General features: G+C 47.8%; 1 protein-coding gene across 2 annotated transcripts; it reads left to right on the forward strand.

Annotated features, from left to right (window-relative positions):
* Positions 1-2,973: 2,973 nt before the first annotated feature.
* ATP5MF (ATP synthase membrane subunit f) lies at positions 2,974-10,534 on the forward strand. Of its 2 annotated transcripts, none has more exons than XM_047712814.1 (4): positions 2,974-3,083; positions 8,386-8,493; positions 9,565-9,681; positions 10,384-10,534. In XM_047712814.1, exons 1-4 carry the CDS (start codon positions 3,071-3,073, stop codon positions 10,410-10,412), a joined length of 267 nt encoding a protein of 88 aa, XP_047568770.1. In that variant the 5' UTR covers positions 2,974-3,070; the 3' UTR covers positions 10,413-10,534. The 2 variants fall into 2 exon arrangements, with proteins under 2 accessions (XP_047568770.1, XP_047568768.1); XM_047712812.1 differs by lacking the exon at positions 2,974-3,083 and adding an exon at positions 3,706-3,727.
* Positions 10,535-11,333: the final 799 nt, after the last annotated feature.

Below are 11,333 nucleotides of genomic sequence, written 5' to 3' on the forward strand. Positions count from 1 at the left end.
CTTTTTTCAAAAATGTCCACACTGGGAAGTGTCAGGGCTCTTGTGGATGACTTGACAATCACATTCTAGTATGAAATGAGATCACTTCACCAGGTCCCTATAACCTTAGATCCAGTCATCCCCCCTCCTAAACACACAGCCTGTCAATTCCAATCACCAGCACCCTGGGGCCAGCAAACTCAGCTTGGTGAGTTTCCTCTGTCCATGAGCTGAGAGTGACGGGGACAGATTCTTCTGGAGAATTACCATTTAATTCTATTTACATCACTTCTTTAGGTTTCTTTGATGGACTATATGTTTGTATCTTCTAAAAATTCACGTGTTGAGGGGCATCTGGGTGGCTCAGTTGTTGAGCACCCGACTCTTGTTTCAGCTCAGGTCATGACCTCAGGGTGGAGAGGTTGAGCACCTCTTTGGGTTCTGCACTGGGGCAGGTTGGGGGGCAGTGGGTGGGGAGAGTCTGCTTGAAGATTTTCTCCCTCTGCCCCTCCCCCCACTCTCTCGTGTATGCAATTTCTCTCAAATAAACAAATATATATATATATATTAAAAGATTTTATTTATTTATTTGACAGACAGCGGTCACAAGTAGGCAGAGAGGCAGGCAGAGAGAGAGGGTGAAGCAGGCTCCCTGCTGAGCAGAGAGCCCAATGCGGGGCTCAATCCCAGGACTCTGGGATCATGACCTGAGCCCAAGGCAGAGGCTTTAACCCACTGAGCCACCTAGGCATCCCACAAATATATATTTTTAAAGATTTTATTTATTTTTTTTAAGAGTTTATTTATTTATTTGATATACAGAGATCACAAGTAGGCAGACAGGTGGGGATGGGGGGGGTGAAGCAGGCTCCCTGCTGAGCAGAGAACCTGATGTGGGGCTGGATCCCAGAACCCTGAGATCATGACCTGAGCTGAAGGCAAAGGCTTAACCCATTGAGCCACTCAGGTGCCCCTAAAGATTTTATTTATTTGACAGAGACAGTGAGAGAGGGAACATAAGTAGGGGGAGTGGGAGAGGGAGAAGCAGACTCCCCACCCAGCAGGGAGCCCGATGTGGAACTCAATCTTGGGATTCCAGGATCATGACCTGAGCCAAAGGCAGTCTTTTAACCAACTGAGCCACCCAGGTGCCCACATTTCTCCATTTTTTTTTTTAAAGATTTTATTTATTTATTTGACAGAGAGAAATCACAAGTAAGCAGAGAGGCAGGCAGAGAGAGAGGAGGAAGCAGGCTCCCTGCTGAGCAGAAAGCCCCATGTGGGGCTCGAACCCAGGACCTGGGATCATGACCCGAGCCGAAGGCAGCGGCTTAACCCACTGAGCCACCCAGGCGCCCTACAACTTATTTTTATGTTCCCTCATCTCTCATTTTGTCTTCATGACTTATGGTATAAATTTCATTTGTAATCTTTGTGCCTTTTAAGAGAGGGGCTACTGGGTGGCTCCACTGGTTAAGTGTCTGACTCTTGATTTCAGCTTAGGTCATGTCTCAGGGTCGTGAGATCCAGCCCCACATCAGGCTCCATGCTTAGCATGGAGCCTGCTTAAGATTCTCTCTCTCCCTTTCCCTCTGCCCTTCCCTCTCTAAAAAACCCCAAAACCAGAAAGAAAAAACAAAAGAACACGTGTTAATAGGTAATGATGCCTCCTACCCCCACACCCCCATCCATTGCTGGTGACAAATTGTTGAATTTACCAGGACTGGAGAAGTAATTTTCCAGCAACTCAGGAACGTGCCATCCAAAGCCACCTCAGAGAGCATGGGTTTGTTTGTTTGTTTGTTTGTTTTATTTTGTTTTTTAGATTTTATTTATTTGACAGACAGAGATTGCAAGTAGGCAGAGAGGCAGGCAGAGAGAGGGGGGGAGGCAGGCTCCCTGCTGAGCAAGGAGCCCAATGTGGGACTTGATCCCAGGACCCCAGGACCATGACCTGAGCTGCAGGCAGATGCTTAACTGACTCACCACCCAGGTGTCCCAAGAAAAGGTATTTCAAATGAATTAAACTTTTATGAGGAAACAAATATCAACAAAGTGTATCTCTGCCCCAGTGCAGAGTCCAGTTTCTTGATGGACCTATGAAAGGAGAAAATTGCAGCCCTCCTGCCGAGGGCATGGATCATGGCACTCAGCCTCTAGCCCAGAGTGTTTACATCATGCTCCAGGGACAGCAAGATCCTTGTCCCTGTTTTCTTCTGAAGGTGAATGGCTAAGGCTTAGAAATCATGGGTCTTAGGGAACCCTGTGCATGGTAACTCCAGAGTGCGTTGTCAGTCCTGGTTTTTCACATAACCACAAATCCTTCCTTATTTATTTATTTATTTATTTATTTATTTATGTCTACAAATCCTTCTGGTTTTTTACACTTAGGCTCTTTCTTGAACAGGGAAGAAAACTGTGGAATCCTAGCGTTCCCTGAGGCAGGCAGCTCCCCTGCCACTGTCTGCTGGTGCCGGCTGCATTGCACCCCTACTTTAGAGAGGGAAGTGAATGAAGTTCAGGGAGTCGAAGCGTCCTGTCCAAGTCAGAACTCCTTAACCAGGAATGGTTATCGTGGCCTTTTCAGAAAAAAAAATAAATAAAATGATGGTGTTTGGAAAAGTGGAAGAAATAAGGGCTGGAGCTGTGTACCCCTAGGGTCTTGCTTCTTTCTGTCTTCAGAGCCCAGCCCAGAGCTGGGACATATATCTTAGGCCCCTGTAATCTCCCACAACAATTTGAAGGCGACAAAGTAAGAAAGCCGGGATGCTTTTTTCTCCTCGCTTCCCATCTTGAGGTCCCATCCAGTCTCCTCTCTCCTTGGATGGAAAGCTCAGGTTGAGCCCTACCATCACCACCCGGTCCCCCTTCTCCGTATCCCTTCGTCTCCACCCGCCTCTACCCCTGCGGAATCTTGGGGCTTTGCCCTCCAGGTACTTGCCCTTCCCCCCATATGGTGCACTTGCAGCTCCAGACTCCCGGCATCCGCGACCTGCTTCCATAAACCTCTGCTTCCCGGCCGACGGGGGCGCCAGCTCCCTACCCAGGAGTCCTTGCGCGGCCCGGCGGAGCGGACACCCAGGACTCCAAGATGGCGTCAGTCGGTGAGTACTTGTATCCAGTTAAGGTTGCAAGGTTGAAGGCAGGACCCGTGTTCCGGGATTCGGGGCTCAGAGCTACACTGGGAGGGGAGGGGGCTGCGGAGACGCCTGCCCTTCGCTCAGGGCCTTCCCTGTGGCCTCACCAGAGGTGCACCGAGCCTTTTGTCTAGAGCCTTTCACCGTTCGACCCTTCGCTCACTCAGCTGCGCAGCTCACCTGCCCAAGGGCCCGCGTCTCTCGGCTGCAGCGGCGGGAGTGAGGGCACCCGGAGGATGCGTCTGCGAGCTGGGGACTGCACCACCTCCGGCCACTCTTCCTCCTTGCTGAATAATATTGACCCCGTCGTAGCCCAGGCGCTTTGCATTTGAACCCTGCGCGCAGCTTCTGCCCTTCTTAACAAAGCTGAAGCTCAGATTAAGCTTCAGGAGGAGCGAACGCCTAGGACGGTGCCTGAGACCACGTCAGGTTGGACGCGAATGTGTGAAATACGCGTTGAATAGACTTAGAGAGGTGAGGTGACTTACTCAAGGTCACGACTAGTGAGAGGGCTGAGCTGAGATGCAAACCTAGGAGTCTGGGACCTCGTGGTAAACGGAGTTTAAATCGCAAGGATGGCTTTATGATCTGCAGGTTTTTCAATGACATGCGTGAGTAAATCTACACTTACCGGACTGTGCACACCGATTTTTTTTTTTTTTTTTTTTTTTTTTAAGTACGGAAACTATGTTTTAGTCTTAGCGCCTCTCTCAGTAGCCTTGTCAGTAAGCCTCTGTCTGGAACATTGATCCCATATTAAAGTTGAAAATAAGGGTCACCAATGTGTGTGGCCTGCCTGAGGCAGAGTTTTGATTAACCCGTGTGTTTTACCCAATTTCTATATTCCTTTTTTAAAAGATTTTTATTTATTTATTTGACACAGAGAGAGAGAGAGAGATCACAAATAGGCAAAGAGGCAGGCAGAGGGAGAGCGGGAAGCAGGCTCCCCGCTGAGCAGAGAGCCCAACCTGGGGCTCCATCCCAGGACCCCAAGACCATGGCCCGAGCCGAAGGCAGAGGCTTAACCCACTGAGACACCCAGGCGCCCCTCAGTTATTATATTCTTAATATCAGCCTGGAGAAATGAAGAGGGGATCAGAAAAGATGAGAATGGTGCTATTTTTTCCCATTTGTAACAAATGAGCATGAGAATATTAATCAGCCGTGGTTGTGTTGTTTAAACAAGAGGACAAGTGAAGAGGAGGCGTTGCAACTCTGCATCACTTCAGTAGAGAGAAGTGATGAGCACTGTGGACGAAGGATTAAACAACTTAGTACGTGTAAGGTTCTTGAAACACTGCCTGGCCTGCTGTTAGAGTACTTGTCATCTCAGCTTCCACTCTGTGACCTTTGAGCGGGGTCATGCCATGGCTGGCCCATTCAGCATCACCCTAGGTGAAGGAGTTGAACTCCAGGTCTCTGAAGTACTCAACAGTCTTTTAGCTGGTGTCTTTCGCCAGAGCATAAAGCCACTAGTTCCTTAGCAAGTAAAATGATGGAAATATGAATTAACAGCAGTAGATGAGATTGGGTCAGCAAACTGTGGCCAATGGGTTAGATTTCCTGTGATCTGTTTTTGTATGGCGTGTGAAATAGAATGGTTTTTTTAAAATTAAAAAAAAAAGTTACAGAGGCTCTTTACTCTGTGGCCGACCCCTAGGGTGTATTTAGCACCCAGAAGACACTTAGCATTTTCATGTCTCTCCATATAGGTGGACAGTATGCTTTTTTTGAAGTCATAAAATCAGACCAGGGAGCCACCTACTCTCCCAAGAACATACGGTCCTTTCTCAGCCTTCACTGGAAATCTGTTATGACTACGAACTATGTGTGGGGTTGCTCCCACCTTCACATAGCTCATAGACAGAAAGATAATTTTCATTTACATAGTACCTACAGCCAATTACCAAGGTGGCTGGTGTTCTTTTTTTCTTTTCTTTTAAGATATTTATTTATTTGACAGAGAGCAGGAGAGTACAGGCGGGGGAGCAGCAGAGAGAGAAGCAGGGAGCCCAATGAGGGGCTCAATCGCAGAACCCCAGGATCATGACCTGAGCTGAAGGGAGATGCTAACCGACGGAGCCACCCATGTGCCCCGATGGCTGCTGTTCTTAACTTTATTTTACAAAGGAAACTGAGGCACAGAGGGCAGGTACTTGTCCTAGGGCACACAGCAGCAAAATGGCACTGAACCCAGAATGCGTGACTCCCCCAAGTCTGCCCTGCTTACCACTGCCCTCTGCTAGTGGGAGCCAGTGAGTGCAGAGGGAGGGATGTGCGGCACTGCGGGAAGTGTTGGGGGGAGGGTTCCAGTTCTGCTGCTCAGGACTGAGGTCTTCGTCTTCCATTAAGAGACACAGTCTTGGAAAAAGGGTAGATGTGCCTCTGACCAATCTGATGATCTCTCAGAGTTTTATGATGGTGCTGTATTTGGCTTTCCTTAGGCCCAGTGTGAATTTTTTCCCCCGTCTTTATAAATTTCTTAGTTTTTCTTAAGGAAAACCTCTTTATATGTCTAAATATACAGAAAAATGAATTTTAAATTGTTGGCTGCTTTCTCCAGTGATGTGCCAAGGCACCATGCCAGCCTCTGAATGTGGTTGTGAGAGTGCCGAGTATGTTTTCATAAGTTTGTGGGATCAGAAGTGACCTGATTTTTTTTTTTTTTTTTTTTAGTTACCAGCCTTATCGGTCAAAAATACTTTGACTTAACACTGTTTCTTTTGTATACCTCCCCCAACATAGTCCTATGATTAAAAGCATTTTTAAACCTTTTATTATGGACGATTTCAAAGGGAAGGGAAGCAGTAATGTAATGAACACTTTAGACTCATTACCCAGCATCAACAGTTAGCAACATTCGGCCCTTCTAGTTCCCATCTATACTTTTGTCCTGCACTCCCCACCGTGTGGCCATATATAAAGCCAGTTGGTTTTAGAATCACATGTTTGCACTCCTCACTGCCATGGAAGAAGGCTTCGGGACTGTAGCAAAGGTGCTGAATGTGTTCTTGTTCAAGAAGGAACATGGTATAGTTATTCTTGGACCGTGGCCTTCTGAACCAAGTGAAGATAAAACTGGCCTGTAAAATGTGTACTTGTTAAACTTTTCTAAGAATAGCATGGACAGGGTGACAGAGAAAGATAGAGGCCATTCTCTAATGACATGATTGTGTGGTATTGCTATCATTGACACTACCTCTCCAACAGAGATTTGGAACATATCCCAAAATTCATTTGAGACTATCTCATATGGAAAAATAGCACCACACTAATCACATCACAGTTTTGTTTATAAAGGAACTAAAGGATGCAATTAATCCCTAAAGTCCTGCTGCTTAAAATGTCCTTAAGTTTGGTTTGTGAGCCATTTCTTTGTCTACTTCTGTCTTTTTCGTTTGTTTCACATAGACCGTAATGACATTTCAGCAAGAATAATATAATAGTTCACAGTTCCGAGTGCTGTTCCAAAAGTTTTTACGTAGATTCTCATTTAGTGCTTGGAGTAAGCCATTTCACAGACAAGGAAACTGGAGCTCAGAGGTTATTTAGGAAGTCATGTTTAGTGCTTGAGGTGAGGTGGGCAGAGAAGGAGGCCTTTTAGGGAATGGCATTTAAGTTGAGCTGGCTGTGCGGTGCTCTAAGAGCACGGCACATACAAAGGCCCTCAGGTAAAGAAGCAGAAAGGGGTCTGGCGGAAGTGTGGTGAGCCTGCTAAGATGAGTGGGTGAGATGGTTGTCTGGCGATAGAATGTTGGCTCCTGAGAACAAGGCCCCTGTCTGCGGTCAGTGCTGTAGCCACATTGTGGAGCCCACTGCCTGGTATACAGTAGGTGCTCCGTATTGTTGGATTGAGACTAGATACAAGGTTCAGGCCCGTTTATTTGGGACACACAGCCTAAACCGTAACCCTCAACCTAGATGTCTGCAAGTCTTAGGCTTGTTCCCCCACCTGTCACTTGTGGCCTCTTGACAAACACTGGATCTGGTCTATTTGGGCCAATATCTGGTTCTCCAGGTGACCCATAGCAGATGAGAAGCTGCCATAAAGCCGTGTATTTCTGTTCATGGCCCAACCACCCCTGCCTTTGTTAAGTGTTGGGAGATGTCGGAAAATCTCTGGGGTTCCCTTCAGTGAGGCTGGTCCTTACCGAGCCTTAGTCTTTCCTTGGTTCCCCAAAATGGAGAAGAAATCTTTCTTTGAGTGATTTGGTCTGAGTCCTTCTGTGGTTGGTAATCTTTAAGAAAGGACAATAGTCCTTGCCTTGAAGAGGGTACCTGCCCAGCAGCTTTTTTTTTTCTTTTAAAGATTTTATTTATTTATTTGACAAACAGGGATCACAAGTAGGCAGAGAGGCAGGCAGAGAGAGAGGGGGAAGCAGGCTCCCTGCTGAGCAGAGAGCCCGACGCGGGGCTCGATCCCAGGACCCTGGGATCATGACCTGAGCCAAAAGCAGAGGCTTTAACCCACTGAGCCACCCAGGCACCCCTGCCCAGCAGCTTTTTAAAGTTGATCTCTGTGGGAAGGATGAGAAAGACTATTCTCTCCTTATGAGCATCTGAACATTCACAGTTCTGCCCCCTCCGGTCCCCTTCCTAATCTACTCTTAAGCCGAGATAATTATGATATAGCCTCAACCTGGAGCCCTTCCTGTTCTGTCCCCAGTCTCACTGGAGTATTATCTGGGGCCCATTGGATCATGTGGGGTGGTTTTTATTATGGCATTTAACATTTAACATTTTATTATGGCATATTAACATTATGGACCCAGGTAGGATGCTTGAAGTATCAGATTGTCCGCAGGAGCATGGGAGCCAGACCTAAGGCTGAGCCCTGCCTCTACTGTCTGCATGCTGTGTGAACTTGGCCAAGTTGCCTCACTCCTCTGAGTCAGTCTCCCCCACTCATAAAACAAAGGCATTAGCTACTTAACTGTGAAGATAAATGAGGTAATACATGTAAATATAGTTTTGTAGGCATTTTTCCTTCTGTCCTCCACTTGATTACTTAATTCCTCATGGCCCTTAGGCTGTGTTTTTACATAGTTATTCCCAGTAAGGTGTTATTTCAAATCTTGATCATTAGTAAAACTTTACATACCCTCTGGCTTAAAACGGTGAGAATTTGTGTGATATAGTTATTTGTAATATTCCTTGTGTGCAGCCTCTGTGTAGTGACTTTATGGATGGTTGAAGTAAGTGACATAAAAGGATGCTATTTGTCTTACTGGAGGGTTTTCAGTGTGTGTTTTCTGCTCTTCCTTTTCAGTACCCCTGAAGGAGAAGAAGCTCTTGGATGTGAAACTAGGAGAGCTGCCCAGCTGGATACTGATGCGGGATTTCACCCCTAAGGGCATTGCTGGCGCATTTCAAAGAGGTCAGAGCCACGTGTATAAAAAGAACAAATTTCTGGGTCTTTTGGTCTCCCTTTCCCCTGAATTAATCGAGCAGTCAAGGCCTTGTCTCAGACCAGTATGTAGAGGAGGATAGGGTCAGATTGTTAGCCCCTGAAGCTCGGTGTTTGGTGACTGGCCCTATCAGAGGCTAGTTCTAAGATTAATTTTAGCCACGAAAATGTTTTCTGTTGCTTGGAATTGGCACTACTGCCATCATCTTAAAGAAATGTCTATGAGCATTTTTGTCATAAGATGTCTTAAAGAGGAGAATGAGTTTAAAGCATAGTGGACATTAGACCATAATGTAATGCTCATCCCCCTGTCAGGCAAAACTTCCAGGATGGATATTTGAAATGATCTGTCCTTCAGGTCTGTGCATGGTCACATCAGTCCCATGGGGTCCCTGTCCTCATTCCAGGAATCAGAGACTCACATGAACCCACAGATGCTGTGTAGTCTGGCTTCAGGCCCCTCTGAGGCCTTTCCTTAGATTAGAATTCTCTGCCTTTTCCCCATACTTGGTGACAACAGTCCCTGACTTCATAGCTTCCCTCACTGCTATAAACCAGGGCCTTCTAGAATCATTTCAATCTTTGTCAGCCAAGCCACAAGCCCAAAAGAGGGCAGAAACTGTTTCCTCACTGGTGGCGGTACCTAGCAAAGAGATGATGGCACAAAGCCTTCTTCCCCAACAGGGGGAGACCTAGCCAGCCTCAGCCATATGGCCTTTACTTGGGGTTGGATTTTTGGTCAGAATTAGGGTAAGGGGATCCCTAGGGCTGGACATGAGGGTGAGGCAGGATCAAAGGCTGGCAGGCTGAGCCAAGTCTGTTAAGGTGAAGGCCAAAGCATCAGGGTAGGGTCCACGTGGGCCTAGTCCTGGGCTCCCAGGGCAAGACCCAAGGGGGACTGGGGCTTTCCCGTAACCAGGCAGTGAATTGAGGGTGAGTGGCTTCAAGAGTCAGAACGGAACTGGGTCCCTGAATATAAGACAAGACTTTGCACCACGTGAAGCATTCACAGCAAACAGTGGCCTCCTCTCGTGTTTGCAGGTTACTACCGGTATTACAACAAGTATGTCAATGTGAAGAAGGGGGGCGTCGCTGGGATTTCTATGGTGCTGGCAGCTTATGTGGTCTTCAACTACTTTCGTTGTTATAAGGAGCTCAGTGAGTGTCTCTCTGGTCACCCCACCCTCTGGGTTTTCTCATTGCTGGGTGGGACTGGTTTGCTGTCAGGTTTACAAGTCCATTCTATGGCAGCTGAAAAATTGGGAGGGATTTATGAAAATATAGTATAGAGGATGCTATTTTAAGCGAGAAAATTGTGGCAAAGAAAAAATGAAGACAGGAAAACTAACACGAAGCCAGATAAAGGTAGTACTTAGGAAGCATTCTGTCAGGTGCTGCAGGCTCCGCTGAGGGTTGGTGGAAAATTTTGGCTTCATGTTCCTAGCAGCCAGTGCGAAGAGAGAAACAGGAGTGGTACAGTCCGGTGTCTGTGCTGTGTTCTGGAAAAGGGCAGCTTGTCCTGGGTCTGAGGCCCGAGAGGAGCTTGTGGGTGGGAGATGGTGGCAGAGGGTCTGCGGCAGCCCCCACCGGTCAGAAAGCCAGGGTAATGTTGGTTCCAGAGGCCAGGCTCCCAGGGACTGGGTCTGAGCGTGTGTTCCTTCCGGGAAGAGGCTGGCCGGGCAGCAGATTGGCTCCTGGGGTGCTACCTCCACGTCTGCTCGTTCTGCTGAGACCCTGGCAGGCAGGTTCTGGGTTATCTCCTGAAAGGAATTCTCCGGATGGCTTTCTGTCCCCCACCTGTCATCTTGCACTTTCACTACACCTTTAAAGAAACTTACCATCTTGCCTTTTCAACTTCAGAACACGAGCGGCTACGCAAGTACCACTGAAGAGGGCCCAGTGTGGAGGCACACGCACGGCATTCCTGACCATGACCTTTGCTTGGCACCCTTGAATCCTTTCATATCCTAATTCAGAATTAACGTCCAATAAAAGATGACTGGTACTTGGACTGCTTGCCTGGTGTAGCCGTTTCCCTGCCCTCTCCGAGCTTCTGCTGCAGTAGTTCCCAAAGGGCCATTCATGTCCACAGCTCAGGCCTTTGAACCAGTGGGCTTCCCAACCAGTCCCTGCTCACAGGAGGTGGGCTGTCATCTAGTTAAGCCTGTGAAGTGCCTAGAGGGGTCTCCCTGCTCTTCGCACCTGGAGTATTCTAAGCACTTCTGGCTTTTTGTCAGCTGATGCTTTTACATCAGAACAGAAGCCCCGAATGCTTGAGAATGCCTTCCCCTCCTCCATCTTGCTGCCAGGCTGCAGTCTTGTGGGCCCTCCTGCTAAGGAAGCTTCCTTGCCTGGGGGAGGATTCAGGGAAGCAAGGGAAAACACAGGCCCTGACAAGAGCTCACAACTGCCCCTGTATCCAGCTTCCCCTCAACCCCATCCTTACCCTTCATCAGAGATCTTCCTTAAAGGGAAGTTAGAAACCAGTTCTGGGGTGTATGGTAAGAACAAACTGATGCTGTGGCTAATTATCTTGTAGAAGATCCGCATCTGAATAAGCAGGTATCATCCAGCATCTGAGATGACATAAGGAGAACCTCACTTGGCTGTTCCAAATAAGGCCAAAGCTTCCAGACTACCAGCTGCCAGTACAGAGTCCCTTCCCTCCGGGAGATGTATGTGTCGAAAGGGGACAAGGAAGCACCGATATCAAAGCTTTGTGCCCGGGCATCTCATGCGGCCAGCAGGCAGAGTCCTCTCCTTGGCGTGGGGTCCCTGAAGTAACGAGACGTGGCTTAAAAAACAGGCTT

This window comes from Lutra lutra, chromosome 18 (genome assembly GCF_902655055.1).
Source record: "Lutra lutra chromosome 18, mLutLut1.2, whole genome shotgun sequence".
Lineage (NCBI taxonomy): Eukaryota > Metazoa > Chordata > Mammalia > Carnivora > Mustelidae > Lutra > Lutra lutra.

Bases quoted from the DNA above. Each gene is read 5' to 3' on its own strand.
- ATP5MF (XM_047712814.1), top strand. The intron at 8,494-9,564 runs GTCAGAGCCACG...TCGTGTTTGCAG, and splicing joins TGCTGGCGCATTTCAAAGAG to GTTACTACCGGTATTACAAC. The intron at 9,682-10,383 runs GTGAGTGTCTCT...TTTCAACTTCAG, and splicing joins TCGTTGTTATAAGGAGCTCA to AACACGAGCGGCTACGCAAG.